This window comes from Halichoeres trimaculatus, unplaced genomic scaffold, assembly GCF_033239565.1.
Source record: "Halichoeres trimaculatus isolate MK-OKI-2021-1 unplaced genomic scaffold, fHalTri1.1 fHalTri1_scaffold_2, whole genome shotgun sequence".
Lineage (NCBI taxonomy): Eukaryota > Metazoa > Chordata > Actinopteri > Labriformes > Labridae > Halichoeres > Halichoeres trimaculatus.
Genome location: NW_027437180.1, coordinates 34826784 through 34844019, shown reverse-complemented (window position 1 = coordinate 34844019; position 17236 = coordinate 34826784). Strand labels below are relative to the sequence as shown.

At 37.6% G+C, this 17236-nt stretch overlaps 1 protein-coding gene across 3 annotated transcripts in view; it reads right to left on the bottom strand.

Moving 5' to 3' along the window:
• Positions 1 to 17236, bottom strand: part of pik3r5 (phosphoinositide-3-kinase, regulatory subunit 5) — a 32504-nt gene that overhangs the window by 13277 nt on the left and 1991 nt on the right. Inside the window, exons 1-3 of one of the 3 annotated variants that reach the window (XM_074689314.1) lie at positions 13433 to 13924; positions 8589 to 8704; positions 131 to 246 (exon numbers count right to left, since the gene is read on the bottom strand). In XM_074689314.1, coding sequence (XP_074545415.1) covers positions 131 to 246; positions 8589 to 8688 — 216 coding nt within the window. In that variant the 5' untranslated portion in view covers positions 8689 to 8704; positions 13433 to 13924. Of the gene's footprint in view, positions 1 to 130; positions 247 to 8588; positions 8705 to 13432; positions 13925 to 17236 lie in introns of those variants that run through there. The other 2 variants (XM_074689331.1, XM_074689323.1) reach the window with 2 other exon arrangements.

Sequence of the window (17236 nt, the reverse complement as noted above, 5' to 3'; positions counted from 1 at the left end):
GAAGGTACATGAGGGTAGATCGGCCAGTGTGTCACGAGGTTATTAAGTGGACACCAACTTCTCTTCACACCTCAGAGAAGCGCTCAGCAGGACGTACTGTATGTTCTCTTTTTAACCTTCACGCTCTCACCTCTTGGGTCTTTCTGATGATTTGCCGTAAGAGGATGAGGAAGTTCTCGGGGTCCCTCTTCACCATCTCCTCGAGGCTCCAGCGGTTCATGGACTGACCGGCCGAGCACATCAGCACTAAAACACGAACAGTTCAGTTACTGTTATATCCAATATAATTAGCATACATGACACTGCAAAAAAATGAAATCTTATCAAGTGTTTTTGTCCGGAAAAATGTTGTTTAAAGTTATTTAAAGACAAAAATGAGGTCTTGATTACGTGCTTTAAGTAAAAAAAAATGTCTGCCAATTGAACAAGAAAAATTTGATAAAAAATTAGCTTGAAACTAGAATAATGTCTCAATACAAGTAACTCTTCTCTTGTTCCATTGACAGAGTTTTTTACTTGTTACAAGCAATTCAGACCTCATTTTTGTCTTTAAAAACTTGAAACAAGACAAGACCAAGACATTGGTCAGGTGAATGTGACTAATACCAAGTCTAAAAGGACATTTTCTACTGAAAATAAGACAAAAACACTTGATAAGATTTCAGTTTTTTGCAGTGAAGGGTTTTATATTAAACATTTAAACTAAAACAAGAGTCTCAAGATTTGTATAATGTTAAAAGAAAGTAATGTTCAGTCCTTCCCATTGTTTAATGGCTATAGACTGTGTGATACATGGGTGTAGTCTTTGACACACAATTAAAAAGCCTCTTGTCGCTTGAATTGCTGACTCAGGAGGCGGTCTTTGAGCCGCATCACTACAGGGTGCAAAACCTGTAAGTCACGTGAGCTGCACCACTAATTGGACAAACTCGTGATCTTAATATCTCTTTAACCTCTGAATTCGAAGCCAATTAACCACAGTGTGTTCTGATAGAGACATTGGCTATTCAGATTTAAAATGTGTTTTTTGTTTTTTTTTGTTTTTTTACCAGACGGTAAATGTGTTTTTTAAGCTGTACACTGCAAAACACTGAAATCTTATCTGGTGATTTTGCCTTATTTTCAGTAGAAAATGTCTTTTTAGACTTAATCTGAGCCACATTCACCTGACCAGTCCAGAAAAATGGACAAGAGAAGAGCTACTTGTATTGAGACATTATTCTAGTTTCAAGCAAACTTAAGAGCAGTTTTCTCTTGGTCCATTTTTTTTTTACTTGTTACAAGCAATTCAGACCTCATTTTTGTCTTAAAACAATTTGACTTAAAACATTTTCCTAGACTGATGAGTTGAATGTGGCTCATATAAAGTGTAATCTGGCAATTTTAACTTAAAATAAGACAAAAAAAACTTGATAAGATTTCATTTTTTTGCAGTGCAAAAAAAAGTCTAAAAGTCTTTTTATTTTGGTTTGATAAGCTTTTGGTTTCCAGTCTTCCTGCAGCCAGCCTCAAGCGGATTCTCAATAAAATGCATTTATTTATAACTTCAGCACAGATTTCATATTCTATACCTGAGCTTGTTACTTGTTTATGACCTAACATTTTGTGATCTGGTTCTTCATCCAAAAGTTGTAGTTTTAGGACAAACAGGACAAAGATGTATTTCCTCAATCTCTGTTTCAATTATCAGGAAAAGAAAAAAAAAACTCCAGATAAAACAAAGTCTAGAAGTCCCTGCTAAATCACTGACAAAAAAACAAAAAAACAAAAAAAACAACAGAGTGAAGACAGAGCACATCAGCCGCTGAAACGTTTTCTAAGAAATGTGTCAGATTTTGATATTCAGTGACAAAGTCAGGAGTAAACCACATCATGCCTACATACTGGAGACATGTGAATGTAACAAACCTTACTGACACAGACATCAGTGTTCGCCCTCTATCCTTTGGTTATTCATGACATTAGAGTCACAAAGGCTTAAAAATACCTGAAAAACAGAACAATAAAGGAAAAATCCACTGAAAAACTCGCCACAAACATCCTGTGCTTGTCAAAGTGTTTGTCAGGCTGATGCTGATTGGACGATCAGACCTGTTTTTGACACTGCATCATATATGGCACTGCCTCCCTCACACACTGCGGTCGCTACCACCACTTCCTCCCAGCTGTACATTCACACAGCTTCCTGCAGCACCCAACAACACGTCCTCTAATAATCTCACAGCAACAGAGTTACCAACAACAAGCGCAACATGCCTGTGACCATATGTGCGCTCTGCATGCAGGCCGCGTCTCGGTCTTTCACATGACGACCTTGTGAGGAGAAGGTGAAAACAAACAAGCTATCGAGACAAAACTGTAAACAACACGCATCACATCCGGATATACCTTCTTAGAACATGAGAAACTTTTACCTCAAAGCCCAAGAATGCTCATTTGACCTCAGATAGAAGCCACAAGGTGAGAAAGGCAAGGTCAGAGAGGGCTTGTAAACAAACTAACACAGAAACTGAAAACTAATTTAGTCTCTATCCTCCATTTCCTTTTTGGTAATAACTACATAAAGGGGTTATGTTTGAATAATCTGATAAATTTAAGACTAAAAATGATGCACAGTTCAGCTTATATAGGGGTACGGCTGTTTGATTGGCGTGCTGAAGTCAAGGTAGGATACTTGGGTCACAATACGACACTATCACAATATTGGGATTTATTACAATATTCTACACAGTTAAACTGTTTGATTGAAAACAACTTTTCTATTTCATTGTGTTTAAATTAATCAGTCAGATGCAGTGTTTTATAAACTTAACTTGAAAACGTAAAGTGCATAAAGTTTGTCACTTAAACTACTGTGACATTAAACCATTAAACTCATGTTGCAAGAAAATGATTGGTTGAAAGACGTGGTCAGTATTTTACTCATACAAAATCTAATATTGCACAAAACACGACTATGATTATTATTTCATCAGTCTACTACACTGTAAAAATTAAACTTACAATGATTTTAAACTAACTGAGCCAAGAATGGATGTTTACAGCATCAAAATCCACATCATCAAGTGTAGGAATAAAATACTTTGCTTATACTTTAACCCTTTGATGCCTGTCTTTGCAAATTTGCAACATACCCTGTCAGGTCTTGATGCAGCTGAAATGACCTTTGTATCTCATTATTACCTGTTGATTCATATTCTACACAAACCAAAGATTGTATCAGATCCACTATGTCACAATATATTGGTCAGGGGATGAACTTCTCATGTCTATAGATATAATTTAACTTAGTTATAACTAGTGTATGTCCTATACTCAAATTTACAATCTCGACTTAAACATTTAACATCTGTAAGAATGCAGAAACACATAAAATCAATCTCTTTTTATAATTGTTAATTCAGGCAGTAAGGGGTTAAGATTATATTTATTATACAGTCTATGGGCAACATACAGCGGAGAAGCTCTTTGGCGCCATCTACTGCAGTGGAGGTGCTGAAGACATATTGTATCTCTACCTCACTTAAATTTTTATTTGAACAAAAATATTCATATTCATTCATTTTCTGAACCAATTATCCTGTTCAGGGTCGCGGTGGCTGGAGCCTATCCCAGCTGTCATTGGGCGAGAGGCGGGGTACACCCTGGTCTGGTCGCCAGCCAATCACAGGGCTGACACAGACAGACAACCATTCACGCACACACTCACACCTAGGGACAATTTAGAGTGACCAATCAACCTGATGAGCATGTTTTTAGACTGTGGGAGGAAGCCAGAAGACCCAAAGAGAACCCAGGCATGGGGAGAACATGCAAACTCCACACAGAAAGGCCCACTGGCCAAGCTGGGTGTCGAACTGGTGACCTTCTTGCTGTGAGGCTACAGCACTAACTGTTGGGCCACTGTGCAGCCCAAAATATTGATATTCAGAGTTGTATATCAATTAGGGCTGTCATTTTAACGCGTTAATTAGATTAATTAATTACACCGCAAATTAACGCGTTATAAAAATTAACGCAGATTAATCTGGATCCCAAACACACGGGGCGTTCAAAGACGCACTTATTTTCAAATGTCTGGCATTTACAAACCGTGTGTCCTACTTGGAAAAGATGTTGTTCTTGTCAGATTTTTCAAATTTCCGACGGTCCCTGAATGTATCACACGTGACGTACCGGAGGGAGGGAAGCGAGAGTGATGTGTGACTGCCGTCCACATCGCGTTTATTCACACGTCCTTTTTGATAAATCTGCAGAAAATCAACCGTTTGCTCTAGCTCAATTCTGTAAAAAACAGATAATTCTACATTCTTTACTGCATTAAACAAGCCCTGAATGATTGAAAAAGATCTTGTATTTAAATCTAAAGAATTCTTTGAAAATTTGCTTCCATCTTCCTGGTGTCATGTTTCAGCTTGGGGCTGCTCTGCACCAATGAGCAACAGTTTGTGTGTTCAGAGCATGTTAAACTGAGAATACTTCACTTTTCTTTGATCCAAGACTTGAAAAAAGTGTTTTGTACATCGTTCCTCACAGTTTTTAGCCTTTAGCCCTGGTTCTCCTGACCTCATAGAAGTATAGAAGTTCATATTGCAGTGAAAATTGAGTCCACAGTGAGTAAAAATGTGAACAGAAGCAAAAAACGTCCCAAAAATCAAATCAGCTTATCTTAGGTGCAGGACTGTGTAGATTTTGTAAAGATAGAACCATAACACTTTTTTCATTTGTTCCTTATGCCTCAGGGTACCTAAAAATGTGTTGTATATATTCCCACCTTATTTTTTAATGTCTTTAATGTAATTTTAATGTCCTGGAATTCAAATTCTTTATTTTGGGACCTTAAGCAGATATGAGATTAAAATGCGATTAATTAGATTAATTAATTACAAATCCTGTAATTAATTAGATTAATTCTTTTAATCGCCTGACAGCACTAATATCAATGTTTTATCGTGGGTCAAAGTTTGTAACGTATCGCTGTATCAATATTTTTTCACACCTCTAGTAAGCAACTCACTATGGCTTCATTACATCTCCTTAAAAAACAGAGCTAGCCATACATCTTTTAACATGTTTATCATTTATTATCTGTTTTATATTTCTAATTAATTTTTTTTTCAGGCTTTTTTTTATCTTTTTTTCAAAGAGGACAGGACAGTAGACTGAGCAGGGCAAGAATGGAGAGTGACATGCAGGAAGGCCACAGGTTGGCAAAACTGTTCGGCAATATTGACACTTTGTTTAAGTTTTTAACATAGACCTCTAACGTCCATCAACCCATGCAAGGTGTAGGCCATTAAATACTGTTTTATCATTTTCGAGCCACCTAACTCATGAGATGTGCTATGACTCGCTGAAACACCTGTGTAGGAAACTGTGTGCATGTTTTGGTATCTTTTTTTAACATACGAGGAGGGAATGGAAAGTTTGTGTTGATAAAATCATCTGAAATTACCTATACATCTCATCCATCCGGTCTAAAGAGCAATAACTGTGTTTATGTTGCATCCACCCAAAATGGGTCAAATTCAGTTTTTTTTTTTTGCGTCATCTGACTTCACTTCCATCAACTGTCAACGACTGATGGATTGAGCAAATAAGAATAAATTAAAGCTGCAAGCAGCATTAGACGGGTCCTCGGGCTCCTGCCGGTTTTCCCTCCAATGTGTCCATCAAAATAAGACGAACATTTCGGCGTTGGTTTCATCTCTCTACGACATTCCTAGCCCCAGTTAGGGCTGTTTTGGTGTGTGTGGGGTGGAAGTGAGCCTAATGGCTCTGAGAGAATATTATGGGATGTCGTGGAGTCAGTTGATACCATGGCAACGTATCCTCTGCTAAGCTGAGTGACATCACCAGCTGCTGCATGGAATACCTAATCAGTGTGTGACATCATCACAGGAATGCAGCAGCCCAAGGGGAGGATCAAGTCCCCCCAAAAAAGGAACAAACTTCTCATCCTGTAGGCCAGAATGTTGACCCAATCTGTGTCAAAATATGATTTTTTTTTGCGAGGAATCCAACCATGTCATTTTCAAAGCTGTGCGACTTTTATTTTTTTTTCTAGAGGCCCAACTGCTTCACAGAAGCTCCTCTCCCATCTGTTAACATTGCGTGGTCGGCCACTTTGAGGGCTCGCCATTCGAAAACCGGGCCCGAAACAACAACTTCCTGAACAACTTTTGTAGAACAGGGTCTGGTCTGTCATGTGAGCCACTTTTCATGCCAGTGCCATTTTTGGTTCCAGCGGATTTAATGTTTGTAGAAAGGCTAAAAATTCTGAAAACTCTTATTTTGGCGGGCAAATTGCCGGTTTCCTGTTGGAGCTACGCAAAAATACCTCCTATATTTTTTGTGCGTCTCAATGACACGAACATTTTGGCGTTGGTTTCATGTCTCTACGACATTCCTGGCCCGAGCTAGGACCCTATTTGTGTGCCTAGGTGGCGCTATTGAGCTTATTATGGGATGTCGGGGGTCATGTTTGGTATCAAACGTAAATTTTGGACGCTTAGAACGTGTGTGCCAATTTTGGTGAGTTTTTGAATATGTTAAGGGGTTCTAATAAGCGATTTACTGGAGTGCGGAATAATAATAAGAAAAAAGAAACGCAGCAGGAACAATAGTGCCCTCGGCCTTCGGCCGAGGGCACCTTCTAGCTCTTGCTAGAAGGTGCCCTGGCTCAGGCCGAGGACCCTAACAAAACGCACTGCTCTTGAGAAAGAGAGTCTACTTCTGGGTGTGGTGCTGTCAGCAAACCACGACCTCAATGTAACCCCACCACCCAGCCTGAAAACAGTAGAGCCTTAATTTCAGTGTTGTTGACCGGTTGTTTTAAAGAGAAAGCAAAGAGCATTATTTTATAACCTTTCTGAAAGCTAAATCAGAACAGAGATTACCAGATTACTGGAGCTAATCCAGGTGAGTTGGGAATGAAGACCTAAATTTGAGACTCTGTGGTTGTTCGCATAGGTAGCCTGTTAACTGGTTGGAGAATGGAGAAAGTGAGGATGGCTAGACTTTGTTTGAGGTTGTTTGGTTTGTAGGACAGCAAAAAGTTTTCTACGCTGAAAAAGAACCAGGACTGCCCCTCATGTAAAAATGATTAATTACTTCCTTACTGCCTTGCACTAAGACAAGCAGTGTGCATACATATGTGTTTGTAAGCTGGTGCTGGGCAGATGCTGTGCTGCAGTTTGGCTTAGACTGGGAAAAAATGAAATCTTATCAAGTGTTTTTGTCTTATTTCCAGTAGAAAATGTCTTTTTAGATTCTTAGCAAAATTCACCTGACCAGTCAAAAAAAAATGTCTTCTTTCAAGTTGTTTACAGACTAAAATGAGGTCTGAATTGCTTGCAACAAGTAAAAAAAGAAAATCTGCCAATGGAACAAGAGAAAAGTTACTTGCATTAAGACACTTTTCTACTTTTAAGCAAATTTTTGAGAAAAATGTCTTGTTCATTGGCAGATTTCTTTTAATATACTTGCTGAAAATAAGACAAAAAACTTCATAAGGTTTCAGCTTTTTGCAGTGTAGTTGAAGCTGGCAGATATTATAACTTATTTCCTATTGACTCTACAAAGAAAAAATAAAACCATCATCTATCAAGTCCAAATAATTTCTTATCAATAGATAATAAAGACAGAAATGAAACTGCAATTGATTAAAATATCTGATTATGGGGTAAAAAAAATGCTTGTCAGTTTTCTTGAAGTGAGAATATTTTGTCTTAACACATCCTTCACAATTGGCAGAGTTTTTTCTCCTTTCAGACAATTCAGGTGTCATTTTTGACTCTAAATATGTTAAAACTAACACATTGCACCAGACTTGTTGGGTGAATTTGGATCATATTAACTCCATTGTAAAAAAAATTGGACACTATAACTTGGTTAGATCACAGTTTTTGCAGTGTATGTAAGACATAAGTTAACACTGGGTCTCCAGAGAGGAGGTTGTCACCAAGTCTATCACATTTCACGATCTCAGTTTCAAATGATGCTCATTGACGCGACTAGCTAAAAATGTAAACAGAGGTTGTTGCAGATTGATATCAACCTCCTCATACTGACCTCAACAAGTGTGTAAATGTATTATTTAGAAATAATCAGTCTCCTTCTTAACAGTCCCTTTTTTCTCTTGTTGATCTTACATAAATTTAATTTTTAAATTTTTAAAATTATATTTATGATTTTGGCGAAAAAGCTGCTCCCCTGACATCTTTGCTGTTTCATTCCTTTCATGTTTAAGTGACGTTTTCTGACTAAATGTCATCTGGGCTTTTCTTTAACAGCTGTATGTGTCACTTACTTTTAATACACGCTGTGGAAAATGTGAAACAAGGCTCTGGTTCTTCAGTGTGGTCTACTTTGACTCATCTGCCACCTACTAACCCTGCTTATCTGGTCTTTGATAGTCTCGTTGGCTGTTGTTGGTCGTAAAAAAAGGGCATTGCTTCTTATTTCAGAATTTCACAACCAGTTTAAAACCCCACAAGAGACCTTTAAAAAAATAGGTGCATGTTTTTTTAATCTATCCTCAAAACAAGCCCATCAGCTCAAAGTTCAGTCAGCTCTTCGATTCTTACCGTTCCAGTGTTGTGCAGCTGTAGGACTCCGTCTCAGCCCGTCCAGACATCTGTCCAAAGCGTGCTGGATCCTGTCCTCTGTGCACGACGTGTGCTGCATCTTCACCGCTCAGGATCTGACAGTCAGAGGAAACAGAGCGGATATTCAAGATCAAAACACACAACACCTAACTGTGAACACCATTTATGCATTCCCTGGAAGCCTTTGAATGTTTACATAATATTCCTACACACACAAAAACCTGTTCCCCTCTTTTCATGACCAGTATGTGTTATCGCTGGTGATTTGCATGAGGGCAGATCACCTGCTGTGTATGAAAAATAGTCCGAGAAGATACATGTCATAAAGGGACTTTTAAAGGAAGGAAAACATTTGCAGTGTTGTGTGTGTTGCTGTTTTATTGCCATGGTAGCTGAAATGTCAAATGCAGGGCAACATTTATAGCCGTATGCGTTTTCTTTTTCTTCCTCTAATATTCAAATTTGTGAAAGCAGGCGGATCTGTTTATGATTAAAATGATTATTAGCTTCATGTTTTTAAAGATGCTTCTATAAGGAGGTATTAAAAGCTGTTTCAGATGAGGATTGATAACATTTGAACAGTCTCAGAAGCATTAAAAGGCAACCAAGCCAAACCAAAAGTTTGCACATTAAAAATTCAGACAGGGAAAACGAAAAACGGCCCAGTGATGTCAGATTGAAATCAGCACATCAAATCATCGCCGCCTCAGGATAAGTGCTGAGTTTTATTTCTTTCACTCTTAGTTTTTCAGCACATTTTGGTTGTTTTTCTGCAGCATGTGAGGATAACCCAGGTGTGGCGAGCTGTTTCAGTTCTGTTATTAACACATCTCATCAGAGAGTGCATGCATAACAAAATACAGGGGGTGTCCCGTCACTGAGCGAACTGAAGAGCTGATCGGAAGATTTGAGAATCCTCTTCTTCGGGTGATAAACAACATTCAAAGTGACAGGTGTGAGTGACACACTTTGAAAGCAGACAACAGAAACCAAAAATCAACTGCAAACCAAAAAACTTGAGCCACAGTGAGTCTGATCAGAGGACTTCTCTTCAGCGATAGGACACCCCAGGACTTAGATATTCTCCCACACAGAAGGGTTTTTGTTCACAGATACAGACACAAAGAGAAAATGAACCACTGATAAATGCCCTTAGCTAGCAACAAACGGGCACACAGCTTGTTCATGCACTGTCTCCTTTTATCAGAGGAAACCTTGTCTTGTCAAGATCTTTGGGTTGAAAAGGTATCCCACTTCAGCGATCATTACCCCAAATCAACCGTGTCCCCTTAAACTAAGTCCCTGTTAGAGAGGGGTACCGTGACCAAGGCTAACACAAGATGACATTAGGAAAACAACAATAAATTACACTAATCAAGCAGCTTTTAGTGAATTAAATTGTACTTTTTTTTATAAAAGAAGTTTAAAAGAAAAGCAGAGGTGTTAAATCAAGTTCTCTAATGCTTCAATTTTTCTTCTTTTGGTGAAAAAACTCAATCCATCCTGCTTTGTGATGACTATTCATTCAAAGGAAAGGCTTAATTTCTCAAGACTATAAAAAAAACCCAGACTTTTCAAATGGATAAAAATTAAGCAATTATGGGTCTCAAATGTATGTTGGTCATGACCAAACTTCTGGTAATTGGTAAATAAACAGCTGATGTTATCCTCACGCAAATGTATATATGATGTCTTTTAGGTTTGTCGTTCATAAGATTTAATTTATCTATTTATTTTATTTATTTGTGAATTTTCTTTTTCTTTTTTTTCCTGATATTTTGTTTTGTTTTGTTTTTCCTGTATTTTTTTCTTCTTTCTTTTTTCTGTTTTTTTTTTGTGTGGTTTTTCCTGTTTTTTCTTTTTTCTTGTTTTTTTCATTGTTTTCTTTTTCCTGAATTTTTCTTTTTTCCTGTTTTTTTTTTCTTTTTTCCTGTTTTTTTTTTCTTTTTCCAGTTTTTTTCCAGTTTTTTTTCCTGATTCTTTCTCTCTTTTTTTGTTCTCTTTGGCCCTTCTTTGAAAGCATGTTAAACAATTACCCTACACATGAAAGAACATCAGGGTTACTACACTTCCCTCTTACAGACAGTACATAGGTATAGAGTGAGAAGGAGTTTGTTGTGAAACAAAAAAAAGAAAAAGAAAATATTGAGGATGTAAAGGAGGTAAGGGGTTTCAACATATCTAGATGTTTGAAGCAGACTTTTAAAACCAACCTCTAAATAAAGAACTAAAAAAATAATTAAAAAAATATTGAAAAAATTAACCAGACTTTCAGAACTGTAAATGGTAAAATTACGGTGGTAAAACAAATATTGCACTTTTTCTGTCTTGAAAATGTTGGTTTGGAATATTACAAACCAGCTGCTATAGTCCCAAAAACATCAGGCTGGATAAGATATATGAGTTAAAATGAGGATGTCTGGACATTCATGTAGAAATTCCCTGACTGTAAGTGTTTAAAATGTTGTTTTGATTGCTAACCCAATTATTAATGAGCACTTGCGTGTTTCTGCCTTAGAGAACCATCAAAAAAAGGTTTTAAAAATCTGGAGTTTATTGGAGTGTGAATAGAGAAGTTGCTGATACAGACTTTTGTTGTTGCTTAAATTATCTTCAAATTTCTCTTTCCTCATTTCGGGCTTTTTCGGAAGGAAAATAACATCTATATTAAACCTGAACAAATATTGCACTTCCCCAAAGCAAAGGCAGCAAAGACAGCAAAGTCTTTTTTAAACTGTTTGAGAACTTGTTTACTCGGATATGTGTGGACAAAGTCTCGACTTTACAACATCAGTAATAAAAAATAGATAGATAGATAGATAGATAAACTTTATTCCAGACTCATCAAAATCAATTTCAGCAACATGTTTCATGAGGTTTTGTGTGTTTTTTGACAAACAGAAAATAGTATTTACGTCAGCACAGGAACAGAGAAGAGCGATGACATTCACAACTGATCTTGTCTGATTACATCTTCTCAGAAACCCCCTGTGACAGAGACAAATTCCCCACTTCATATGAAAGATTGAAATAACTGTAGATGCCAGATACTGTTCATGAATTACTCACCAACACTTCACACCCACTCACCTACAAACCTTACCTGACATAGACAAACACACAACACACGCTGGCTCTTTGATAAATAGCTTATTTACCTGTTACTGGGACTACAGGTAACAGATACAACTTATCTGATCATCTATTTTTTTTCATAGCCCTTGCCTGCTATGCAGTTTCGTAGCTCTACCTGTGAACCCTAAGGTGACATCACGATTTTAAAGGCACCTGTCCTTGGAAAATAGTCGGTTAAACCACCGACATGTTTACATTTCTCTCTCTAGGAACAGTGACAGTGATAATGAAATGACATTATAGAAACTTAGAGTCAACTTTTTTACCTTCATACCTTGTAAGTGTGAGCTTTATGTGATGCTAGCAAGCTAAGCTAACAAGTTTCTGCCGGATGTTTTCATTATCAAGGTAAAACTGTTGAGTTGACGTGCACTTCTGAAAAATTTTGTAGAACTCCATCAATCCCTCATAAATCCAACATTTGAGGAAATTACCAACAAAAGAAAATAATACACTTAGTTAAACTCTTAAGTGCACGTAAAACACAATTTCTAATCTACATCTGGTTGGCTTCACATTTGAAATTTTGAATTGGTCTCTGCTACGTCACCCATCTGTTCCTGTTGCAGAGTAATGATGCTTATTGTTGGTGGAAGCCATATTGGAAATGCTGACTCAAGAGACAGACTTTGAGCCTCCAAACTAACAGCTACAAGGCGCCCACCAGTGAGCTGAGTTAGACAAAAAATCCACCCCCATACATTGCGTGCCAATAGTGGAATTAATAATTCAGACCCAAGCTTTTTTTTTTTTTACCAGGCTGTAAATATATTTTTAATGCCCTAAAAGTAAGATTTTTGGTGTACATGGTTTGCAGCCAGCCTCGAGTGGACACTCGATGAACTACAGCTTTTTGCACTTTCACACAGGCTTCATTTTCTAAACCGGATTTGGCCTCTTGGAATAAACAAAGTGAAACACGTCTTATTTTCAGATTCCGAACAACCCCTGATCTGAATTCAACCAATTAAAATACCAAAACAATGCACCATGTTCACAGCTGCTTTATCAAGGAATGACTTTGCCATTGCTTTTGCTCTTTTAATCAACTGAAAAACATAAGACAATTAAAGTCAAACTAAATTCAGAGTAAACTGGGACAGTTCCCGGGAAAAGTCCAGTAATTCTATTTTTTAAGATAAAATCAAAAACAGGTAAAGCAGAGACCTTAGTTCAAGAAAGTGACAGAAATTATATGAAAAATGATGGTGAAAATTGTGAAGATATTTTGATTTTTTTTTTTTTTTATCACACTAATACTTTCTGAATATTTTTATATTTACTTGACATTTTTCATCTATTTAGTTATTTATGGCAAAAAAAATCTTAACCAAAGTGGGGCTTCATGCAGCAATATTATATTGACAAATGAATACTGGACTGTTATATATTGTTTCAACTTTTACTCAAACTTGGTTTGAAGGAGTATTCCAAAAGAAAAGTAGAAAATCAAGAATAGAATATTTACAACAGCTTGATTTTTTCCCAAAAATATAGGTTTTCAAGGCAAAGATAAACAGTAATAGCATGCTTAAAAATATAAACCAACCTGCTGTCCAAAATTACCTAACACGCGAAACATTGATTAATTTGTGTCAACTACCTTATAGCGTCAAGCTACATTTTTAGAAACAATAAAATACCACCAGTTTCTTCAAAAATAAAGTACAAAAACTGTCCAAAATTACCTGTCTGCATCCTGTGATGATGTTCCCCAAAAATCCGTGGGCAGATGTAGCTTGACTCGCCTTGAGTATACTTTTTTAAACTTATTTGTTTCGTTTATTTGTTAATCAAAATTTCTTTCACTCACCTAGCCGTTTACCACAATCGGTATGTCAGCATCACGTCTTGAACGTCACGTCACGTAACGTACGTTACCTTGCGTAAGTTAGCTGCAACGCTACTGAGAGGAGGTCTGCACTTTCTGCAGAGCCCAAGGATAGTCACCGCGTCTTTTACATAGTCTTTTATAAAGTTCAACAAACTCGCTGTGTTCGGCACGATGGAAATACCTACTTTTAAAGCAAATTTTAAAAAGAGTAACCCCTAGCAGCGGGTAGCCTACAGACCGGAAGTAGCAAAGTGAAGCAAACGCCGTGGTCAGCCTATTAGCCTACTGCATCAGATCCGTCGTTCATAAAGCGGTTTGCCTACCCCTCATGCTGCCGGAAAGATTGAACATGGTATTTATTTATTTATGTATTTATTGATTAATTAATTTATTTTATTTTATATAATTTAATTTAATATAATTTTTATCTGCTGAGTAACTGTTGATGCTGTTGGCAGGTGCCTCAAAATCCAAAATGCACCATATAAGGTCATACACACAAGTTGCCTTCAAAATTAGTGTCCCTTAAGTGAGGGGGGTTTGAAATATGAGCACTGTAACTAACATGAAAACATGCAAACACATACAGGCATCCATAAACTCTTGACCCACCAACGTTAATGTTGACTGAGGCAAAGAAGTGAAACAGGAAGTGCATGCAATCTGAAGTTAAATTGCCCCCCACTTATACCCTTTCTTTTCTTTACTGTTCATTAACAATACCTGCAGAGACAAACATGTAAATGTAGCCCTCTTTTTTCTCAGCAGCCCCTCTTCCCCTGAGACATATTGTATCTCAGAAGTGTCCCAAGCAGCACTGAGATCTGAGTGTGTTGGACTCTTGAGCTGAGGGCTCCGGTCATTGTGAGGGTCGCACAGAGCTGGAGGTGAGCCCGATGGGGGTGGAAGGAACTATGAAGTCAGAGCCTGGATGACCTCTGCATCCAGGATGAAGCTCAATGGAGACGTGCAAAGGTAAAGCAGACTTTAAAAGGTTGAAATGTGAGTTGAAGTGGTTCACATTAGATTCCTGTCCTGTTCCATCAAGACCAGCAGATTACATCACATCACTTCACATGAAATGTAGTTGAAATATTTACATTGTAATCCCTTACTAAGCTGATGGTGCTGAAAACACAAATGCAGGGATTTTTCATGTAATATCCCCAACTCCAGGGTGTCAACACACTTGTTTACGTAGAGTTTGCTCGTGTTGCAAAGGCATGAGTGTGTGGTGTTTCCTAAGAGGATGTATGAAGCACATCCCTACGAGTCAACAAGGTCACTTCCACTTTTTCGTGGGTTACAGCTCATAACAAGCAGACAATAACAAGGTCTGAGGTGAGAGAAGAAACAAGATCCAAAAGCAAATTATGCTTACAATGAAATCACATAGATCTGATTATGTAAAGAAAATTTAAACCATTAAATTAATCAAAACAACTGTTAAAAATGCTGCCGGCATCAAGATCTTCCTTAAATGAAACTGACAGCTCATCTGATGTATGGGGTGATGTGACAAAAAATACTCCTGTTATGTAACACCAAAGGAACAATTGGCTACAGCAGATTGGAAAAGAGAAGAACCACTGATCATGAATACAATGAAAACAATTTCAATACTGTGTTTTATTGTATTACAGTTTTCTCATTGGTCGGAAGTTCTTTTATGAAACCAGTATAATGAACAAAGAAGCAGTAAACTCCAAATGACATCTTCCGAGCTACACAAACAATTGTTTTCATCGTTGCAGTATCTCCAAGTTTCCACACAAAGCCAACAGTGCCAGCCCCTCACCTCCACCTGTGCCTCTTTCTCATGCTGTCCTCCTCTTCCTCTCCTTCCACCATCCTCACAGGCTGCTTCCCATCTCTCCCACTGATCCCATTACCAACTGCTTCCTAAGAGGAAGAAGGCTTCCCTGCACAGCTGAGGAAGCAGGTGCCTCCCTATTGTTGCTGTGTGATCAGACCTGTAGATATACTCCCACAGACCAGGGACCACAAGAGCTGGTGTGTGTGTATGTGTTTCTGTGTTTACATGTGTGTGTACGTGTCTGTCACTCTTACAGACCCCTTGTGATTAATAGAGTCTGATATTCACATCCAGTCTTCCTCTGTTGGCCCACAGGGCTGCAATCCCCCACACCCTCCTTTCTCCACTGACCTACTGGATGTGAACTGGTCTCTTATGGCTTTAGGAAACAACAGCGGGCCAACTCCAAAGCTGGACTGTAACTAAGTGTTTCCTCTTAGTTCAAACAACTGTTACCGGTGAGAATACACAAGTCAAACCCACCTATTGTGAAAAATGATCCAGTTTGTGAAATGCTGCAGCAAGCAGAGAACCAAGGCTGCTGATTGAAACATCTTTTAGCCACTGAATTATAAAAACAGGTGTAAAATCCTTGAGTATAAGTTCAAAATGTTACACAGAATTATTTTGAGGAGTATCCAGGAGTTTTACTCTTAATTTTTCATCATAATGTGAATGATTGTTTTGTCAGGGATAAACTTTGAGGCTTGACTGTAACACTTCACAGTTTCACAAAATAATCCCTTTTTTCAATGAGGATTGAAGAAGACTTTTTACATTTTTAAAGATACAACCTTTTGAGCAAATAACCAGGAGAAGTGAAACTTAAAGCAAAAACTGAAATCTTACATGTTAGACGTATAAATGTAGACTTCTGCATCTCAGAGTTCAAAAGGCCTTTTTTCCTGTTTTAGTGGTATCTATAATAACGCACATACTGCAGTTCTTGAAAACTGTGAAAACTGATGCTAAGGAAGTTTTTATTTATCTATTTATTATTTGTTATTTTGCATTTTGGTCTTATAAGACTCCAAAGTCACCCGAGAAACCCAGAAAATGCCTTATTTCAATGCATTTAAACTAGGGGAGCACCAACCATAATTTTATGGCCAATTACCGATCACCGATCTTTAAAAAGCCTGACCTGCGGATACTGACTGTGGCTGATACTGAATTTTTTTTTTTTTTATAACTGACAGCATATACCTTCAATTTTCCAATCTTATTTTATTGAAAGTCATTGAACAATACCTGTAAAACAATGAAATCTTTATGTTTTCACTTAAACAACCAATAGAGTGTCCTGAGTTTTAGGTCTCAGAGCAAGAAGCGACAATGGCTGGCTGTCAGAACTTCCCGGAAGTATATAAGATCAGTTCCATATGTAAGGATGAGTCGATCCCCAATCCCTGATCCACCAAAGTTAAGGAAATCGGCACTGATTGATCAGTTCATGTCTAATTTAAAGACAAGAAAATGTGCTTGTCAAGTTTTTTTGAAACAAGAATGATGTCTCAGTACAAGCAGGTTGATCTAACCTCTCTGGCAGATTTTTTTTTAAACTCTATTGAAGCTGTTCAGGCATCATTTTTTCCCCTAAATATCTTTAAATAAGACATTCAAACTCATTAGCTGAATGTGGCTCACGTTAAGCCTTACGAGATAACTTCTGTGATGAATAAGACGAACACATACTTAGTTTTCAGTTTCTGCTGATCTGTGAAACAGTTTAGAACGTGTAGGACTGTAAATGTAACTTGAATGCAGAGAATAATACGTGTTAATGAGATACAAAAAATTACCCGGGTATATCAGAAAATAAACTTGTTTGTCACTTTGACA